At 33.5% G+C, this 22,445-nt stretch overlaps 1 protein-coding gene across 1 annotated transcript; it reads right to left on the bottom strand.

Moving 5' to 3' along the window:
* Positions 1-178: 178 nt before the first annotated feature.
* On the bottom strand, positions 179-22,382 carry LOC145335460 (transforming acidic coiled-coil-containing protein 3-like). Its single transcript, XM_080181219.1, has 13 exons — positions 22,043-22,382; positions 14,852-14,906; positions 14,351-14,430; positions 12,486-12,730; positions 11,529-11,656; positions 5,877-5,990; positions 4,712-4,804; positions 4,222-4,277; positions 3,513-3,603; positions 2,528-2,629; positions 2,048-2,109; positions 807-882; positions 179-313 (listed from the first exon to the last, which is right to left on the bottom strand). The coding sequence occupies exons 1-13, from the start codon at positions 22,150-22,152 to the stop codon at positions 302-304; spliced, it is 1,224 nt and encodes a 407-aa protein (XP_080037345.1). The 5' UTR covers positions 22,153-22,382; the 3' UTR covers positions 179-301.
* Between the last annotated feature and the right edge of the window lie 63 nt (positions 22,383-22,445).

Below are 22,445 nucleotides of genomic sequence, written 5' to 3'. Positions count from 1 at the left end.
TTAAATTAAAGTAGGTATTAAAGTTTTAGAGCCAACGAATAAGATAAAATGTTAATTTGAATCCTTTGGGATAAATTGAAAACCATCAAAAATTATTGGTTGTGAAGTTTGGATACTATTAAATGTAACCAACCAATCAATAAAAGTATCCAAAGTTTTTGAGCCAACGAATAATATGTTATACCTGATAATACGGCGCAGTCCGTGACTGCGGGGTTGAGGGGGTGGAGTGGGAGGAGATACGAGACTGGGGTGGGGGGGTTAGAGAAGATGATGGGTTGCTGTATGGGGGTGGATGGTGTCACGTCCCCACCTAAATAAAAATATATATACATATATAGAAAGATCACTATCTTAATTGGACCAATATATACACAGGGTAAGAACAATCCAACCACATTTATGGTTAGTTAGTCGACCATCCCCCCATTTTTAAATTTAGTTTTATAAAGAAAAATTATAGAAAATTTTTTTGGGGGGTTGGGATATTTTTCTTTTGGCGATTTCACTTGCGAAGGTGGTGGTGCCCTCCCCAAAAATATTCATAAACCTTCCTTGGACCTATGAAAAGCTACCATGTAAAGGTGAATCATATCGATTCAGCGGTTAGCGAGATCCTTCGGTAAAAACATACACACAAACACAGAGACAAATAGACATCCTGTTACTTTATTTCAAGGATTGGAGAAACTAACTAAAAATTAACAAAAATCATCATCTGAAAGAAAATTCTTTTTTTAAGTTGGACGGAATATTGTAAGACAAACGGACGGACATATTATAGTTAAACTATAAACCTGTTATACCTTATTGATGAGGTCATCACAAATATTGGTGAGCTCCTGGTTCTCTTTCTTCTTTCTGTCCAGGTCTCTCTCAAGACTAAAATATCATTATTAAAATATATACCAAGGATGTCCAAGTGGAAGGGGGGAATAATGGAGTGATTATTACCCCCAAACTAATATACTAATACTTTTTTTTTATCCAAATAATTAAATTTAAAGGAAAAATGGATCATGGAAAGAAAAAAAAAGTTTCGGGTTTCGTCGCATTTTCACAGTACCGTTTCTCCTATTTCTAGCCCCTGCGGGGGGATCTAACAATGCGGGGCCTCTTTTCTAACCCTGCAGGGCAAATGTTAACACTTACATTAACCTAACCTAAAATAACCTTTTAAAAGCTAAATGCGACGAAACCCGCAACTTCGTTTTCTTTCCATGACCCAAAAAATGTACTAGTTTTCAATTTGCAAAAAGTAAAACATTTTTATTTAGTTGTCATAGATAGGACAATGGACATAAATTATTCCTCACCATGCAATGGTAAAAAATAAATTTGGCCCTTTAATTGGTTAAAAATATTGCAGGGAAAGTTGAAAAAATATTCATATCTTTGTCCAATCAAATCTCTATGCAACCTCCCCTACCCCCAATAGCACACAATAAAGATTAGGGGATTTTTTTTCCCCGGCTTTTTTTGAAATTCAAGTAGTGCAGTTGCAATTATTATGCCTTGTGGTGAAAAAACACTTGTGTAAAAATTTTAACCATTTTGGACAAGTATTATGCCCAGTAATTTCAATTTGAAAATTTGACGCCCCCCTTATGGGGGTCAAAAAATCATTGCATCAGAACTATGGCTTCATGGTGCTCCCTGAATAGGTCTTGAGGAGTAGAATCAGGAATTTTTGAAATTTTCAAAATATCTCGTTCCTAGCCTGAGAAAAGTTCAAAAAAACCCTAAAAAACGCCATTTTTGAAAATTGGCCAATTTTTAGAGGTTTTCTAAGCTTTTCTCAGGCTAGGAACGAAATATTATGAAAATTTCAAAAATTCCTGAAATTACTGGGCATAATACTTGTCCAAAATGGTTAAAATTTTTACACAAGTATTTTTTTACCATAAGGCATAATAATTGCAACTGCACTACTTGAATTTCAAAAAAAGCCGGGAAAAAAAAATCCCCTAATAAAGATAGAGTTTTGGGGGGAGATGTTATTGAGTCCATTGTCCTGTCCCTCCCTGGTTTTCCATAGACTGATTACCTGGAGGCAAGCATGTCTGACTTCCGCAGCTTGGCGGTCAACTTTGCAATCTCAGCATCCTGTTTCATAGTCAGTGTTAACATTTGTTGAATGATACTTAATTGAAGCCATTATTAACTTCATAGAAATCAGGGATCTAAAGGGATAAGACAAAGGCCGATGAATTGATGTTCATTTCTGATGATAATACACCAAATTACCCCTTTTGTAGATTATAATTACTAATTAATGGTAAAAACATTTGACACTCAACTTTATGAACCAATAAAAGTAGTTAATCCAACGAATAAGAAAACGTTATCATAAAACTTTGGGGCCTAGTGTGATAAACAGCCCAATGTTCCCTTCATCCATCTTCTGTTTTAAGTAGAGAAGCAACTCTATATCTAACTTTGTCACACAAACAAACACACAGTCACACAGACAGACAACCTGTTACTTTTATAAAAGGATAACACTATAAAATATTGTACACTCCTGCTGTTTAGATATGCTTTCAATCTCTTTGTTGGCCTCCTCTAGTTTATCTTCAGCATGCTGCTTCAATATCTCATATCTTTGCTCAGATTTTAACAATTTATTCTAAAAATAAAGGGTTTTATCTAGATTGGCTTTCTTGGAAAACTGATGCCTTTATGAAAGAAATAAAATAAAAATACTACCTAATGATTTTATCCCTTTTTTGCCGCCAAAATTCCGCAATTCATAACAATTTGTTATAATTTTCATCAATGTCATGCAATGATTTTAAAAATGGACAAAAAAATCATTAGTTAGTTTGTTATATTTTTAACGGATCTTCCTATTTTTTTTATGAAAGCTAGGTATAATTTGTTTCAAAATGCACTTCTTCCTTTATAACATCTTTATTTATAACCCAATTTGGGGTCGAGAGTTAAACCTTATCAAAGGGGGGTTTTTTTAATGCAACCATCTCGTAATCAGTGATTAAATGGCACTTAGAATTCGAATTTCGATCTGAACTTTTGCATGAGTAATCCTTGGTAGGTCTATTTTCCCTAAATCGAACAAAAAGTTGAAAAAGTAACGGCTAACGGCTCAGCCGTTTTGCCAATTTTTGGATATCTATATTGCAAATTAGTCACGAAACCTATCTCCACATAAAACTCTTTTCCACTCCAAAACGCTATCAAACGGTTTTAGACGGTAGCTGTTGGTACTAGAAGTTTTAAAAATGGTTATTGCTATCATTCAACATGAATTAAACCAAAAATATGTATTAAAAAGTTGATTCCTACGTAATTGATGATGAATTTACCCTGAAAATAGGCAAAAAACGGCTAAACGGCTTAGCCGCCAGCCGTTACTTTTCCAACTTTTTGTTCAATTTAGGGAAAATAGACCTACCAAGGATTACTCATGCTAAAGTTCAGATCGAAATTCGAATTTTAAGTGCCATTTAATCACTGATTACGAGATGGTTGCATTAAAAAAAAACCCTTACCTTATAATCTTCAACATGTTTTTTCAACTGTTCTTCGTTGGCTTTGAACCCCTCGACCACTTGCTTGGTTCTCTCGTATTTCCTGTGCACGCACCCAGTGTTCATACATTGCCAAAAATATTTTAACAATCAAGAAAATATGTAGGTAGTGCAATAAAATATTTATTAGCAAATTTTTTCGCTAGTCATAAAAAATCAAAAGTGAGATGAAAATGAATATATATAGACCAATTTAAGCAACTATAACAACATTCCGGCCATATTATTGGTTAGAACGTAGAACCATGTGGTAATGAAGGCTAGTTATTTTTTCTATCAGCTATATATAATAAATGAACTATAAATAGTTTAATTTCATAGGATAAAGCTTTATTTCATTGAAAATAATTTTATGTGACCCTAAATATAAAGACAAATCTTAATCTGCTAAAAATTGGACGTAATGTTGTGTCTGAGAGCACATCTAGGGTGAAAAAGTTACAGTGTCGACTTTTAATTTAGATCTTAGTAGTAGCGCAGCTACTCTACAATCAGGATATGTTACTCTGTTAAGCATAAAAGCACGTAAGCTCAAAAGGTTTCGTGATTTTTAGGTTTATTTTCAGTTTATCTATACTTATATAAAATATTTTCTTACTTTTAGCAACTTTTTAAAGCTATTTTTAACACGCGTTTTTTGGCATTTTGTATGAACACATTCCTGTGCACGTCAGCAAAGGCGGTTTCTACACTGTTGAGATCTATTACAGCCTGATCTTTCTCTTCCTGAAACAAAATTAGTCTTTATCAAAACGTATGCCTTTTTGTCAACCTAGTAGTTTGGTCCTAGCCTTTGGGGGCTATGTATTTCATGGGTAGGGAATAGCCTAAAACCACTTTAAAACCTAATTATAAATATTCTAAAACCACCCCTGGACATTTGTCAAACTTGCCTAAAATGGAGAACTCAATTGGTTCAGAGGTAATAGAAATTTATATCTACAGACAAAAAATAAACCTTTCTACTTTATATAATAGGATGGATAAAAAATCAATGTCCTTCATGTAAAGACAGACAAACTCCATAGAAGGGCTGAAAATTATTTAATGATGATTTAAGAAACAGAGGTGCAATAACTTCTTCCCCCCCTTCATATTTTTATTCATTTGGGGGTAACCTATCCTCGACCCTTCTTCTCAATATTATATTTAAAAGTAACCTGTAATTTCTGAATTTCTTCTTCTAGCTTCGTTTTTGCCTCTTTGTTATTTGTTATCAAGTTAGAAATTGTTTCTTCATATTGTAACACCACCTAGCGAGTAAATTATGAAATATTATTATTTGCTATCAAGTTAGAAATATTACATATTGTAACATCAACTAGCGAGTAAATTATAAACTATTATTATTCATTATAAAGATGGAATAGTTTCTTCATATTGTAACACCACCTAGCGAGTAAATTATGAACTATTATTATTCATTATGAAGATAGTATAGTTTCTACATATTGTAACATCACCTCGGGAGTAAATTATGAACTATTATTATTCATTATGAAGTTAGAAATAGTTTCATCATATTGTAACACCACCTAGCGAGTAAATTATGAACTATTATTATTCATTATAAAGATGGAATAGTTTCTTCATATTGTAACACCACCTAGGGAGTAAATTATGAAACTATTACTATTTGTTATGAAGATTGAATAGTTTCTTCATATTGTAACATCACCTAGGGAGTAAATTATGAACTATTATTATTCATTATTAAGTTTTAATAGTTTCTTCATATTGTAACACCACCTAGGGAGTAAATTATGAAACTATTACTATTTGTTATGAAGATTGAATAGTTTCTTCATATTGTAACATCACCTAGGGAGTAAATTATGAACTATTATTATTCATTATTAAGTTTTAATAGTTTCTTCATATTGTAACACCACCTAGGGAGTAAATTATGAAACTATTACTATTTGTTATGAAGATGGATATAGTTTCTACATATTCAACATCACCTAGGGTGTAAATTATGAACAATTATTATTTGTTGTTGTCCCCTAAAAAGACATAAAACCATTTTCGGGAAATATAAGCTGCACTTTAAAAAGAAAGCTATGTACAAACAGTGGTCTGTAAAATCTTTAGGTGCAGATAAATAGTTAAACATCCTGTTACATCTACATATGAATGAATGTTAAAAATATTGAATATTTTCCCAAATGGTATATAAAACCTAGAAAATCTATCCCTGTTATTTTGGCCTGGGCATTCGGCCCCTGGGGGAGGGGCAAAATATTGATTTAATCTTTTAATTCTATGATTGTAACTCTTACGAATGGAAGGACGGAGAGACATCCTGTTACTTTTAAGTCAAACCTGTTTCATTTGTTCCTCGCTCTCTCTGCTTCTCTCCAATTCTTTCTTCATTTTCTCTCCTTTCTTTTTCAGATCTTCTATCTCTTTCTCCAGTTCAATAGTTTTCTGGTCTTTCTAAATTCATTATAGAAATTAATATTTATTATTCCCAGGGAGGGAGGGGACATTGTGCTGTTTATTACAATAGTCCCCAAAGTTTTATTAAATAGCACAACAACTCTGGGGACTTCTATTAAATTTTGATAGGTCTTTCATTAGGTCTTGTATCCAAGGGTTTCATCCACCAATTGTAATCTAAAGAAGGGGTAATTTTGTGTATCATCATGGGGGATGCACATCAATTTATCGGCCATTGTCTTATCCCTTAAGATCCCTGGGGGAATGAGTAATATATATCATATGTAACTCTGTCCAGATTTTGTATTGGTTCCTTGACATCAGCTATTAGAGCCGGAAATTTAAACACTTAAACATTTATTTTTCTAAATTCAAAATATAAATTAATATTCAATTTACTTGGAAAATATATTTATGTTTTCAAAATCGAGACTTTTTCCATTTATGATGATTCAGGGATCTTATGGGATAAGACAATGAACGATAAATTGATATGCATTTCCAATAATATTAATAAAATATGTCACAGATGGGAACCCTGTCCAGATTTTGTATTGGGTCTTTGACATTGGCTATTAGTCGTAAATATAAATACAGTCGAGTCCCTACTAAAGAACAGGAAGCAAGTTGCTAACTAACGAAAGGGTCTCTACCACTTGAACCATGTAGTTGTATGGATTATACATCTATACTTGTACATTTATTCTTCTAAATTCAAAATAGAAATGAATATTCATTATTACAAAGAAAATATATTTATATAAGTTTTCTAAGGGAAGCAGGAAGGGAAAAGACATTGTACTGTAAAATTCACTGTTACCCAAAGTTTTAATAACACTTCATATCATTCGTTAGCTAAAAAACTTTGGGTACTTATTTTTCATTAAAAACACTTTTATCTAAAATAAGAAAAATACCTATATTCAGAGTAGTTTAAATGAATTCAGGAGAGGAAAAAGAATAAAAACATCCATGAGTAGCAAGGCAAAGAAATCATGGAGAAGTAAATAACAAAGTGAATGTCATAAAAAAGAGAAAAAGGTAAAGAAAAAGATAAAACATATGATAAAATATCATATTTAAATGGGGTATTCCTGTCCAGTTTTTTGTTTAGGAATGAATATTTATTCCCTCGGGTAAGAAATATTCATTCCTAAACAAAAAACTGGACAGGAATATCATTCTCATTTAAACAAAAAACTCATTTTTATGCTAAATTATATATATTAAAAATAAGTGTTCTTTTCAAAAAAATAATATAAATATGAAAAAAGGAGATTATTTTCTTTCTTTTAGTAAGGGGGGGGGAAGTTCTGACACTTTTGCGTAAACAGTGATTATAGGCTTTGTCTTTAGAGATAATGGATAGGTTATTTGGCAAAAAAATTTCCTTTTGGGATGTAGTTTTCCTATTTTAAAAAAAATTTTGGATTCGGCCTCCAGGTTCCGGTACTCCAGGCCTCCAGGTGGATTCTGGACAGGTAAAAATTGAAAATTCAAGATAGAACAAAACTTATTTAACAAAAGTTTGTACTTTATGGATGGTATGAACTAATTTGAAGAAATTTTTGAAATCGGGCTCCAGGTTCTGGTACTGCAGGCCTCCAGGTGGATCCTGGACAGGTAAAAATTGAAAATTTTTAATTTTAAAGTTAGAACAAAACTTATTTAACAAAAGTGGCTTCTTTATAGATGGTATTAACTAATCTAAAAAAATTTTGAAATCGGGCTCCAGGTTCAGGTGCTGCAGGCCTCCAGGTGGATCCTGGACATGTAAAAATTGATAATTTTTACTTTAAAAGTTAGAACAAAACTTATTTAACAAAAGTGGCTTCTTTATGGATGGTATGAACTAATTTGAAGAAAATTTTGAAATCGGGCTACAGGTTCAGGTACTACAGGCCTCCAGGGGGATCCTGGACGGGTAAAAATTGATAATTTTTACTTTAAAAGTTAGAACAAAACTTATTTTTACAAAAGTGGCTTCTTTATAGATGGTATTAACTAATCTGAAGAAAATTTTAATTTTGGGCTCCAGGTTCAGGTGCTGCAGGCCTCCAGGTGGATCCTGGACAGGTAAAAGTTAAAAATTTTTACTTTAAAAGTTAAAGCAAAACTTATTTTTACAAAAGTGGCTTCTTTATAGATGGTTTTAACTAATCTAAAGAAAATTTTGAAATCGAGCTCCAGGTTCAGGTACTGCAGGCCTCCAGGTGGATCCTGGACAGATAAACAGTAATTTTTTACTTTAAAAGTTAGAAAAAAACTTATTTAAAAAAGTGGCTTCTTTATAGATGGTATGAACTATATTGAAGAAAATTTTGAAATCGGTCTTCAGGTTCAGGTACTGCAGGCCTCCAGGTAGATCCTGGACAGGTAAAAATTGAAATTCTTTACTTTAAAAGTTAGAACAAAACTTATTTAACAACATTGGCTTCTTTATGGATGGTAGGAAGTAATTTGAAGAAAATTTTGAAATCGGGCTCCAGGTTCAGGTACTGCAAGCCTCCAGGTGGATCCTGGACAAGTAAAAACTAAAAAAATTTTCTATTAAAGTTAGAACAAAACTTATTGAACAAAAGTTGATACTTTATGGATGGTATTAAATACTTTAAAGAAAAATTTGAAATTGGGCTCCAGGTTCAGGTACTGCAGGCCTCCAGGTAGATCCTGGACATGTAAAAAATTAATTTTTTCACTTTAAAAGTTAGATCAAAACTTATTTTACAAAAGTTGATACTTTATGGATGGTATTAACTAATTTGAAAAAAAATTTTGAAATTTCAAAATTTTCTTCAAATTACTTTCTACCATCTTTAAAGAAGCCACTTTTGTCAAATAAGTTTTGTTTCAAATTTTAAAGTAAAAATTTTTAATTTTTACCTGTCCAGGATCCACCTGGAGGCCTGCAGTACCTGAACCTGGCACCCAATTTCAAAATTTTCTTCAAATTACTTCCTACCATCTATAAAGAAGCCACTTTTGTTAAATAAGTTTTGTTCTAATTTTAAAAGTAAAAATTGAAATTTTTACATGATCCTGGAGCCCGATTTCAAAAATTTTTTCAGATTAGTTAATACCATCTATAAAGAAGCCACTTTTGTTAAATAAGTTTTGTTCTAACTTTTAAAGTAAAAATTTCAGTTTTTACCTGTCCAGGATCCACCTGAAGGCCTGCAGTACCTAAAACTGGAGCCCGATTTCAAATTTTTCTTTAAATTAGTTAATACTATCTATAAAGAAGCCACTTTTGTCAAATAAGTTTTGTTTTAACTTTTAAAGTAAAAAAATTCAGTTTTTACCTGTCCAGGATCCACCTGGAGGCCTGCAGTACCTGAACCTGGAGCCTGATTTCAAAATTTTCTTCAAATTAGTTCAAACCATCTATAAAGAAGCCACTTTTGTTAAATAAGTTTTGTTCTAACTTTTAAATTAAAAATTTTCAATTTTTAACTTGTCCAGGATCCACCTGGAGGCCTGCAGTACCAGAACCTGGAGCCCGATTTCAAAAATTTCTTCAAATTAGATCATACCATCCATAAAGTAGCAACTTTTGTTAAATAAGTTTTGTTCTAACTTTTAAAGTAAAAATTTTCAATTTTACCTGTCCAGGATCCACCTGGAGGCCTGCAGTACCAGAACCTGGAGCCCGATTTCAAAAATTTCTTCAAATTAGTTCATACCATCCATAAAGTACAAACTTTTGTTAAATAAGTTTTGTTCTATCTTGAATTTTCAATTTTTAACTTGTCCAGGATCCACCTGGAGGCCTGCAGTACCAGAACCTGGAGCCCGATTTCAAAAATTTCTTCAAATTTGATCATACCATCCATAAAGTAGCAACTTTTGTTAAATAAGTTTTGTTCTAACTTTTAAAGTAAAAATTTTCAATTTTTACCTGTCCAGGATCCACCTGGAGGCCTGCAGCACCTGAACCTGGAGCCCGATTTCAAAAATTTCTTCAAATTAGTTCATACCATCCATAATGTACAAACTTTTGTTAAATAAGTTTTGTTCTATCTTGAATTTTCAATTTTTACCTGTCCAGAATCCACCTGGAGGCCTGGAGTACCGGAACCTGGAGGCCGAATCCAAAAATTTCTTCAAATTAGTTCATACCATCCATAAAGTACCAACTTTTGTTAAATAAGTTTTGTTCTAACTTTAAAATTAAAAATTTTCAATTTTTACCTGTCCAGGATCCACCTGGAGGCCTGCAGTACCAGAACCTGGAGCCCGATTTCAAAAATTTCTTCAAATTAGTTCATACCATCCATAAAGTACAAACTTTTGTTAAATAAGTTTTGTTCTATCTTGAATTTTTTTTTTTTTACCTGTCCAGAATCCACCTGGAGGCCTGGAGTACCGGAACCTGGAGGCCGAATCCAAAATTTTTTTAAAAATAGGAAAACTACATCCCAAAAGGAAACTTTTTTGCCAAATAACCTGTCCATTATCTCCAAAGACAAAGCCTATAATCACTGTTTACGCAAAAGTGTCAGAACTTCCCCCCCCCTTAATAAAAATTATAAAATCTTCCAAAAAAAATTAAAAATCTTCTAAAATCATACCAGGGATATAAATGAGATACCAGGGAAATAAATGAATATTTACATCCACTATTTAAGGGGTTGTTTATATGGGAATGCCTTTTGTAGCATGACCGACAGAACAAGTAAATTTTAAACTTCAAGCTCGCTGCTCAATAGTATACGTAATCTTCACAAAAAAAACCAGCCTTCTATCTTGAATAGCAACCGAGATGTTCCCTATAGCGGTACGTATTGACTGACGGACTGACAAAGTGAATTATAGAGTAGCTTAGCTTCTAGAAAGAAAACATCTATTCAAGCACTCTGCGAACTATAAATAATCCTCTTCAAAGACCAAAAACTTTAACAAAGAAATAATCTGCTTAAAAATATCAATACATGATAAAACATTCAAAACTTATTGCAATTAAATTCAAATAAAATCTTGAATAGAAAAGTTTAAAACGGAATTTCTTAAGATGGAATTATTATTTTAAATTCTTTCTGGGGAATAAATAATGAAATACAAGGAAGAAAACGTCCGAAATTAGCAATGCACAAAAAATTAATGAATGTCTGAAGTAAGTTGTATTGACTAGATGCTCTTTTGTTAGGGGTAACTTCTACAACAACAAAAAAATCAGCAGTCTATCTCAAATAGCAGTAGTCAACACAGAAGTTAGTGAGATTCTAAAGGATACAAAAAAAACTTTCTTCTTCACTTCATATGTTAAGGTTTAAATAAGTGGTAACCTGTATCAAAACATGTTTATATTTTTTTTCTCTAGCTGATAATTCTTAGGGGCGAATTATCTTGGTAGGGTGGTGGGAGTTATCCCCCCCCAAAAAAGTTATGAAACTTCCCAGAATCCAGAGAAGTTACATTGTATAGGAGAACCATATCCGTTCAGCGGTTGACAAGTTCTTTCAGTACAAACAAACAGACATTCTCACAAACATTTTGTTACTTTTATACAAGGATAAGGTTTAAATGATTGCTAACCTGTAATAAAACATGTTTATAATTCTTTTCTCTTGCTGATAACTCCTCCGGATCTATGGCTGCTGTATCATTGTTATTATTGTTCATATGTGTGGTTGGGTCGTTACCAACTGTCTCATTCTCGTCAACTACAAATATTAACATGTTAGTATTGTCCTATCAACTTCAAACATTGCATGATGATTCCTGTAACAGGTGAGATTTAGAAAGAGTAGTAACTGTATAATTGTTGCCAGAAAGACAGTGTGTCCATCTAAATCATGCTGATTTTTAAACTTGTTTGATAAATTTTCAATTGTATGGTATAATTAACCTATTCAAATGATTTTATGGAATAATGATTCCTAGGAAAAAAAGGCACAACTTTAAAATCTAAGCATCTCTATTATAAAAAATGTCCTCAAACAAAATGTCGAACAAAATCAGAACTGGCGATAATATTATATCTGTTGTGAACCAAAAATCAATTTTCTAGCCCGCTGCGATCCACGCAACTATATCTTAATCATGTGCACGCAGTAGATATAAGCAGAACTGAGGTCAATGTCTGGAGATAATGATTAGGCTCCAGATAGAAATTCGAGTCGGGTCGAATTATTCATGTAAAATCAGGACTTGGAAATCTCATGTTAAACAAATTCCTTCGCATGGGCTAATCTTATCTCTATACACATGAAAAAGAATAGTTATTTATCGCATCGTATTATAAAGAGCTTTCCGCAGATATAAAAATGTACAATGATTAGATTAAAACCAATATTTTTTAGCTCAGAGATGACGAAGGCACGGGCTAAAAACTGGTTTTAATCTTATGATTGTACACTTTATATTCGTAGAAAACTGGATATAATACGATGCTATACATAATTTTTCAGTATGGATGAGAACCGGTTCTAATCCACCGGATGTTAATCGGTTTTGAAGGCATACTGGAAACGTTGTTGTCGCTTGTCTTACCTACTGAATTTAAAGTGGTCGTGGTTGAAGAGGACTTGGCCGGGCTGTCAATCTCCATTAGGTCGTTGTTCTTTCTGGCGAAGGGCGCTACCGAGGGGCGCCCATACACGCTGGGCCGTCCCCCAATCAGCGGGTCGAACTTGGTGTATAGGGACTGTCTGGCCAGGTGGGATACAGAGCTGGACTGGGACCCGTGCTGGCCCAGGAAGTCCAGGTCGTTGCCAGTGAATACCTCAGAGGCGGGCCTGGAAAATTTATATTGTAGTAAATTAAATATCTTTTAAGGGGCATATCATTATCCATGGAGGGCGAGGACACTGGACTGTAAATTACACTAGTACCCAGAGTTTTAAAACACGTTTTCGTATTGATAAACTTTGAGTACTTTTTCTTTAATTTAATTTCATTGGTTAGTTCCGAACAAGTAGTGTCAAAGCTTTTCAACCAATAATTCTAAACTAGAGAAAGGGTAAATTTGTCATCACAAGAAATGTACCTGTGTAAATACATTTATCTTATCTTTGTCCTTTGTCTTATCCCTTAAGATCCGTAGAAATATCAAGAACTAGGACTAGCAAATTAAAACTTGAATTAAGTGTAATACAAATAAAAACTCATATTTAGCGACCATTCTTTTTGAGGTCCCAAGTGCCATTCAATGACGAGAAATCATTAAAAAATCTAAAATGACGGGGAAAAATATGCCTCTTAAAAATTCGTAATAAATATAAAAAAACAGTATTTTGTGAAGTCCTGTTAAACTTTAAACTTCTGTTATGTAATTATTTCTGTTTTTATTTGTATATTTTATCTAAATAAATAAAAAACATATTTGTTTGTTTTACAGATTTTATTCGCAGTTAGTAAACAAACACGATAGGAATTATAAAATAACAAAATCCATATTATTGTTGAAGTACACAAATGGATGCATTTAACTTTTTTTTAAAACAAGGATGACAACATCCATAAAAGCGAAGCACTGAAACGGTAGGACAAACGGACATGAACACTTATATAGTGTCAGAACTGAATAATCAGAATATAAATGTATAAGAGTCAAAGCAAAATTGTAAGTAAATTTGTTGGAAAACTGCTTTATACAGGATAATGTTTATGGAAATACTTCCATATTTTAGGACTTGATTATAGAGTTGCTTCGCTTATAACATTATACTTTGTTGTCCCAGGAATCAATATACCAATAATCAGATCAATCGAATTATTAGATCACATAAAAATTTGTTAATAAAAAGCAAAAAAATCAACATGTTTAAAATGGACGTACGGAAATTTTGGTTATGATTATAGAGTTGCTACGCTTTCTAAAACTACTAAAGGAATTTCCTTGCAAAAATTTGAAATCGATAGGACAATTCTAACATGCCTAAATTAACGAAAAAAGCTATCCGTTACGGACGGACAGACCGACTCTAATTATAAAAAAGCTTCGCTTTTAAAAACCTTTGCATTTTTTATGATTACCAACAAATACAGTCGAATAAAAGCGTTTGAATGTATGTTATTGATTAAGTGGGGAAAATGCACCAAAAAATAATCCCTCATAAGTAAGATAAGATGTTTCCGCACTTTTAATTTCTTTTCCAGTATGGCTTCGAAACTGATTAACATCCGGAGGACTAGAACCGGTTCTAAGCCACACTGAAAAACTGTATAGCATCGTATTGTTTCCAGTTTTACGAATATAAAAATGTATAATCATAAGATTAAAACCAGTTTTTGTTAGTCCGGGCCTTCGGCAATTCGGCGCTAACAAAACTGGTTTTAATTTTATAATTGTACACTTTTATGTCCGCTGAAAGCTGTTTATAATACGATACGATTAAAAACTATTCTAACTATACCTGAATTCTCCTTCACTGAAGCTGTTAGGATCTGCTATGTCTGGTCCTGCCTCCGTATCCAGGTTAGCTTCCAGTAGTTCCTAAAATTGGACATTATCACTGATCAGCGGAGACAAAACCTTAATTTTTTTTTCTTTATTATAAATGATCTAATGTTAAATGAGAAATTTGTGTGTATTTTCAGTACCTAAAGTTGGCAAAGCGCCTCAAATTGTTCTTAATTATGAACTTTTCATATTTAAACATTTGGTCATAATTAAGAACAGTTTGACTTAACAAGAGCATTTGACTAAACAGTAAATAACACTTTATCCTACTCGTTGGCTCAAAAACTGTGTGTATTGATTTTTGGTTTGAAACTTACTTAACTACTGTCCTAATTTTTCAACCAAAAATAACAATCTACAGAAGCAGTAATTTTGTTTATCATCATTGGGAAGGTATATTAATTTATCGTCTATTGTCTTATCTCTTAATTTCCCTGGTATTTAAGTACAATACCTGTGAATTTGTCATACTGTATCCGGAGTCAGATTCCTCACGTCCAATGTGTACCCTAAATTAAATCATTTCTTGTACAATTTATAGATTTTTAAAATTAAAGCAGGGGTGTATATTCTGCACAAATTCATTTTTTCCCCTGCTGCAAATTTATTTATTTATTCCCCTTCTGGTTTTTTTTTAAGCAAGGAAGTGGAAAAAATTAAAAATTGAAATTTTTTTTTTTTTATTTATATTTTCCCCCCTCCCACACATTATTTTAGTTTTTTCACCAAGGAAGGGAGAAAAATGGAAAAAAAAATTTTCATTTCTCTTCATTTTTTTTCCCCTAACAACATATTTTTTATTTTTTTACCCCCAATTTAGCAGGGTCAATTTTGCAGAATATACACCCCTGAAGAAGAAGAAAGGTAGTGGACATTGGACTGTAAATTCAACTGATACCCAAAGTTATCTCATTTGTTGGCTTAAATATTTTGGGGACTTTTTTATTTTATTAAATTTGATTGGTTGGTAAAAACAACAATATATTTTTTTCATATACTAGGAAAATTTTTTAGGGTGTTCTTCAATTTTTAGTCCATTGTCATATCCCTTATATTCCTGGTTAGAATGGGTTAGAATTAGGGTTGTGCCGGATATCTGGCCAACGTTCGATATCCGGCAATTTACCGGATAACCGGATTTCCGGCGTCAAAAATCAGCCGGATATCATGTAACCGGGTAGTTTTAATATCCGGCCGGATATTAAAAATGACCGGATATCCGACCGAATAACCGGCAAGACCGAATATCCGACCCAACCCTAGTTAGAATAATGTTATACAAGCTTATTATATAATGTGTTAGGGATGGGTTAAATACAGAAAATGAAGAAAATGGTTAAAAACAAGATTACATAAATTTTTTAAACAATATGCAATCCTTCCTTTAGAACTTGTATGAAAAATATTAATCCATGCAGATTGCAGACAAACACTTTTATTGAACTTTTCATAAATCAAAAATATTAGGGATGGCAATCCGTCAAAGAGAGAGGTCATTTTCTAGTAAATCCCGTAAAGGTGTGTGTTATAAGGCCTAAAAATAGTAGTAGAACGATAAGGTGCTCTATATATTTGTATTTCCTATTGAAAAGAACAATAGGGAAGAAATTTTTTTTTTTTTTGATAACCGTACCTGGAATATCTTGAAATTTCTATCAAACGCTTTGTTTGGCTCAAACTGACACAAATAAAAAAATATAAGGGGGGGGGGGGAAGTTTTGCCACTTTCGCTTACTCCGTGATTATTGGGCTAGGTATTAAAGTTAGACTATAGGTTATTTGGGATAAAAGTTTACTTTTGGGTAGTAGCTTACGTATTTTTAATCATTTTTTGGATAACCCCACCCCCTAGCCCCCCGGGGCTCAAAAACCCCCTAAAATAAACCTAACCTTAATTTTCTCAGGAACAATTTGACCAATTGAGATGATTTTTTAAACTTAAGCTTTTATGCTTATAAACTAACTTCTAGTTTAGAAGTCACCCCCCTGCCGCCAACCCCTAGCCCTCCGGGGCTCCAAAAAACCCTAAAAATGAACCTAACCTTAATTTTCTCAGGAACCATTTGACCAATAGAGATGATTTTTTAAACTTAAGCTTTTATGCTTATAAACTAACTTCTAGTTTAGAAGTCACCCCCCTGCCGCCAACCCCCAGCCCTCTGGGGCTCAAAAAAACCCTAAAAATTAAAATTTCTTATTTGAAGAGTTAGAGGTACATTTATTAAACCAAATATGCTTATTTTTGGATGTTATTGACATATTTGCTGAAAAAATTAGAATCGGCTTCCAGGTTCAGGTGCTGCAGGCCTCCAGGTCCACTCTGGTGACAGCACCTGAACTTGGAGGCCGATTTAAATTTTATCTTCAAGTATGTTATTAACATCAAAAACAATGCATAGTTTGTTTTATAAGTTAACCTTTAACTCTCCAAATAAGAAATTTTATTTTTACCTATCCAGTGTCCACCTGGAGGCCTGTAGGACCCGAACCTGGAGGCCGATTTAAAATTTTTTCAGAAGATATGTCAATAACACCAAAAGAAGCATGTTTGGTTAAATAAGTGTACCTTTAACTCTTCAAATAAGAAATTTTAATTTTCACCTGTTGAGAGTGGACCTGGAGGCCTGCAGCACCTGAACCTGAAGGCCTATTCTAATTTTTTCATCAGATATGTCAATAAAATCCAAAAAGTAGCATATTTGTTTTAATAAGTGTACCTCTAACTCTTCAAATAAGAAATTTTAATTTTTACCTGTCTCCAGAGTGGACCTGGAGGCCTGCAGCATCTAAACCTGGAGGCCGATTCTAATTTTTTCAGCAGATGTGTCAATAATATCCAAAAAGATGCATATTTGGTATAATAAGTGTACCTCTAACTCTTCAAATAAGAAATTTCAATTTTTACGTATCTGTCTCCAGAGGGGACCTGGAGGCCTGCAGCACCTGAACCTGGAGGCCGATTCTAATTTTTTCAGCAGATATGTCAATAACATCCAAAAAGATGCATATTTGTTTTAATAAGTGTACCTCTAACTCTTCAAATAAGAAATTTTAATTTTACCTGTCTCCAGAGTGGACCTGGAGGCCTGCAGCACCTGAACCTGGAGGCCGATTCTAATTTTTTCAGCAAATATGTCAATAACATCCAAAAATAAGCATATTTGGTTTAATAAATGTACCTCTAACTCTTCAAATAAGAAATTTTAATTAAGGTTAGGTTCATTTTTAGGGTTTTTTTGAGCCCCGGGGAGCTAGAGGTTGGCGGCGACTTCTAACTTAAAGTTAGTTTATAACCATAAAAGCATAAGTTTAAGAAATAATCTCTATTAGTCAAGTGGTTCCTGAGAAAATTAAGGTTAGGTTCATTTTTAGGGTTTTTTGGAGCCCCGGAGGGCTAGGGGTTGGCGGCAGGGGGGTGACTTCTAAACTAGAAGTTAGTTTATAAGCATAAAAGCATAAGTTTTAAAACTCATCTCTATTGGTCAAATGGTTCCTGAGAAAATTAAGGTTAGGTTCATTTTTAGGGTTTTTTTGAGCCCCTGAGCCCTAGGAGTTGGCTGCAGGGGGGTGACTTCTAAACTAGAAGTTAGTTTATAAGCATAAAAGCTTAAGTTTAAAAAATCATGTCTATGCCGGGGGGCTAGGGGGTGGGGTTATCCAAAAAATGATTAAAAATACGTGAGATACTACCCAAAAGTAAACTTTTATCCCAAATAACCTATAGTCTAACTTTAATACCTAGCCCAATAATCACGGAGTAAGCGAAAGTGGCAAAACTTCCCCCCCCCTTATAATAAATCAACCTGTAAAGAATGACTTCTTCCTTTGTTTAATGGTATAGATTGTTCTTAACCTTTACCTTGTACCTATAGAAAACATTATTATTATAATTATATTTTTTTTTAATTTTTGTCAGTTTGAGCCAAACAAAGCGTTTGATAAAAATTTCATATTTTTTAAAGATATTCCAGGTACGGTTATCAAAAAAAAAAAAAAAATTCCCTATTGTTCTATTCAATAGGGAATACAAATATATAGAGCACCTTATCGTTCTACTACTATTTTTAGGCCTTATAACACACACCTTTACGGGATTTACTAGAAAATGACCTCTCTCTTTTTGGACCGGATTCGGATTCTTACAAGAATCTTTTTAAAACGTTTTTTAATAGCCATCACTTTTTAAAAGCGAAGCTTTTCTATAATTAGGGTCGGTTTGTCCGTCCGTACGTCCGTCGGATAGCTTTTTTCGTTAATTTAGGCATGTTAGAATTGTCCTATCGATTTTAAATTTTGCATGGTGATTCCTTTTATTAGTTAGGTTACACAGGGTGGGGAAAAACCCAGGGTTTTTTTTAAAAAAAGCCCAACCCAACCCGTAAAAACCCTTAAAACCTTTATACTTAAGCAGTCATCACCCCCCCCCCTCTCCCAGAAATTATTCACGCCTTCCCCTTTTAGCATCCCCTTTATATAACCCTCTGCACGCCAATGCATTTTTTTCCTTTCATAAATTGTTATGTTGTTCCTTAAAAAATCAAGGGGGGGGGGAGTTCTGACACATTTGCGTAAACCTGGTATATAGGCTTTATCTTTGGACTGAGAGGATAGGTTATAACAGATAAAATCATTCTTATATGATGAATTTTCCTAAGTTTTAAGATTTTTTGGATAGGACTCTAGGTTCCGGAGCTCCAGGCCTCCAGGTGGTCTCTGTACAGGTAAAAATGAAAAAAAAAATTTTAAGAGTTAGAGGTCAACTTATAAAAAAATATGCATATTTTTGAATGTTATTCACATATTTGAAGAAAAAACATGCATATTTTGTTTTATAAGTTGACCTCCAACTCTTAAAAAATTTTTATTTTATTTTTACCTTTACTGAGACCACCTGGAGGCCTGGAAACGGGAACCTGGAGGCCTATCCAAAAAATCATAAAACTTAAGAAAATTCATCATATAAGAATGATTTTATCTGTTATAACCTATCCTCTCAGTCCAAAGATAAAGCCTATATACCAGGTTTACGCAAATGTGTCAGAACTCCCCCCCCCCCCTAAACTTATGTAATTTACACCTTTAGTAGCACAGCGTTTTCTGAAATTAAGTTTGAGAAAAAGTAATTCATAAACATTTGAATAATAAGTAGAGCATCATTCATATAAATACTTCATATTTTTTGGCATTTTTTAGGTAAAATGTGCTTAAAAATGTTATTAGATAGTCTTTAAGTAAATACAGGTTTAATTCGTAAATTCAACGCAAAATTTCGATGTTTTTTAGAAAAACCCCAAAACCCTTAGGTTTTTTTCAATGTTTTTTTTTTAAAAACCCTGGGTGGGTTTTATTGGGTGGTTTTTTTTTGTATGCTCACCCTGGTTAAGTACGATTTAGAAAGCATAGCAACTCTATAATCGTCACCAAAATGTCCGTACGTCCATTTTAAACATGTTGATTTTTTTTGCTTTTTTAACAAAAAATTTTTATGTGATCTAATCATCCGATTGATCTGATTTTTGGTATATTGATTCCTGGGACAACAAAGTATAAAAAAAGTGTAATAAGCGAAGCAACTCTATAATCAAGTCCTAAAAATGTAAGTATGTCCATAAACATTATCCTGAATCAAGCAGTTTTTCGACAAATTTTCTTACAAAGGGGGGGGGCGAAAGTGACACTTTTTGAAACCAAAACTAAGAGTCAACAAAGGAACTCAACTAAAAAAAGGGTTACAGGTCTGAGATTTTGCATGGCAGTTGCTTTATAGGGGTACAATATGGAACTGTGAAGAAACGGCGGCGCAACCGCCGAAAACCGCCGTTTCCCGCCGTAATTTTTGTTGCCTTTTTTTGGCGGTTTTCGGCGGTTGCGCCGCCGTTTCTTCACAGTTCCATATTGTACCCCTATAAAGCAACTGCCATGCAAAATGTCAGACCTGTAACTCTTTTTTTAGTTGAGTTCCTTTGACTTTTAGTTTTGGTTTCAAAAAGTGTCACTTTCGCCCCCCCCCCTTTGCTTTGACTCTTATACATTTATATTCTGATTATTCAGTTCAGACACTATACAAGTGTTAATGTCCGTTTGTCCTACCGTTTCAGTGCTTCGCTTTTATGGATGTTGTCATTCTTGTTGCTAAATATGAATAGGGAAGTCGTATGGTATAAAAAATTATGTTAGGTTAACTTTTTAAGAGAAGATTAAGGGGGGGGGGGGGTTTAATGCAACCATCTCGTAATCAATGATTAAATGGCACTTAGAATTCGAATTTCGATCTGAAATTGTGCATGAATAATCCTTGGTAGGTCTATTTTCCCTAAATCGAGCAAAAACTAGGAAAAGTAACGGCTAACGGCTAGCGGCTTAGCCGTTTTCCCATTTTTTTGCTATCTTAATAGCATATTAGTCACGAAACCTATCTCCACATAATACTTTATCTCGCCCAAAAACCTTATCAAATGGTCCTAGCCGGTAGCTGTTGGTACTAGAAATTTAAAAAACTGTTATTGCTATCATTTAACATGAATTAAACCAAAAATATGTTTTAAAAAGTTGATTTCTACGTAATTAATAATGAATTTGCCCTGAAAATAGGCAAAAAACGGCTAAACGGCTGAGTCGCCAGCCGTTACTTTTCCAACTTTTTGTTCGATTTAGGGAAAATAGACCTACCAAGGATTATTCATGCGCAATTTCAGATCGAAATTCGAATTCTAAGTGCCATTTAATCATTGATTACGAGATGGTTGCATTAAAACCCCCCCCCCCCCCCCTTTAAGCCCTGGATTGGTCTTCAGTTATAAGTTATAACTATAACATTTCTTCATACCATACTAAGACCCCAGAGACTAAGGCGTAACCGCAAAATTATTAAAGAGAAGCAACCTTATATTAGTAAAATATTTGGTCCACTAAGTATAGAAGTGGATTATTTTCTTTTTAAAGTCAGGCGATCATTGATTAGCAACAAATAAAAGCCACCGCTACCATCAACGGCTGAAAAGCAGCTTACTTTAACACCTGAACGGAAACTGCCACCGAATATTATTAATAGCGCAGCTGCTCTATAGTTTGTTAATCCAATACAGACATTGGGACCTTGGCGCACAGCTACTCTATAGTTGTTATTTACTATACAGACCTTGTGGTTTTGCTTACACGAGAGCTGAACGAATTGTTGATATAAACGCCGCTGTTTCTTCTTAAGAAATAGGCAAAACATGTTAATTATCTTTAGGATAAATTGTAAACAATTAGAGCTCGATTTTATTACCCCATAAACGTTACATAAAGTGGTAATTTAACCGTCAAAATGCCGCAAAATTTTTTTTCGGATTATCAACATCAAACGTTTTAAAAAGTTAAAAAAAAGTTACATACTACTTGTTTGGGATAGGCAAAAAGCGTCATTCGATCAAAATCTTGCGTCGAATGATGTTTTTTGACCTTACCCCTTGTCTATCTACTACAAATACACATAAAAATCTACCTACAGTATGACATTAACTAAACATAAATAATATTTTAAAGTTATTAACATAACAAGAGGTAATATTTTTTTCTTACTTTACATTAGAAATGGAAAAAAAATAATTTTAATTCTCCTACAATATCGTTTTCGCTACTTAAAATCTCATGAACAGCTTACCTCGTAGATTTGGAGCCGCCTGAGTTGAGTGGGGAGCCGCTAGACGCGCTGCTGCGGCTGCCGGAGCTGCTATTTAACGGGCTGCCCCCGCTCCTACCCGCTACATCCATTTATTTAGGCTAAATAATTTTCTGAAAAAGGCAATTAAATATTCATGGCGGAAAGATAAAATAAGAGGGGGGGGGGTATATTTACCCCATCTCTAAAAAATCAATATCTATAAACAAAGTAGCAGGATGTCTATCTCTCTGTCTTATTTTTTTTAATAGAAAAAGGGTAAATCCCTCCTTCATCCCTAGTAGATTCGCCCCCTTTTAGGAGTGCACGACGGGAGGAGACATTAAGCTGTTTATTAAAAGTTAGTCCCCAAACTTCTATATTATCGTTTTCTAATTCGATAGCT

This window comes from Acartia tonsa, chromosome 13 (assembly GCF_053477335.1).
Source record: "Acartia tonsa isolate MP-2025a chromosome 13, ASM5347733v1, whole genome shotgun sequence".
In the NCBI taxonomy this organism is placed as follows: Eukaryota; Metazoa; Arthropoda; class Copepoda; order Calanoida; family Acartiidae; genus Acartia; species Acartia tonsa.
This window is presented reverse-complemented; position numbering and strand designations above follow the sequence as displayed.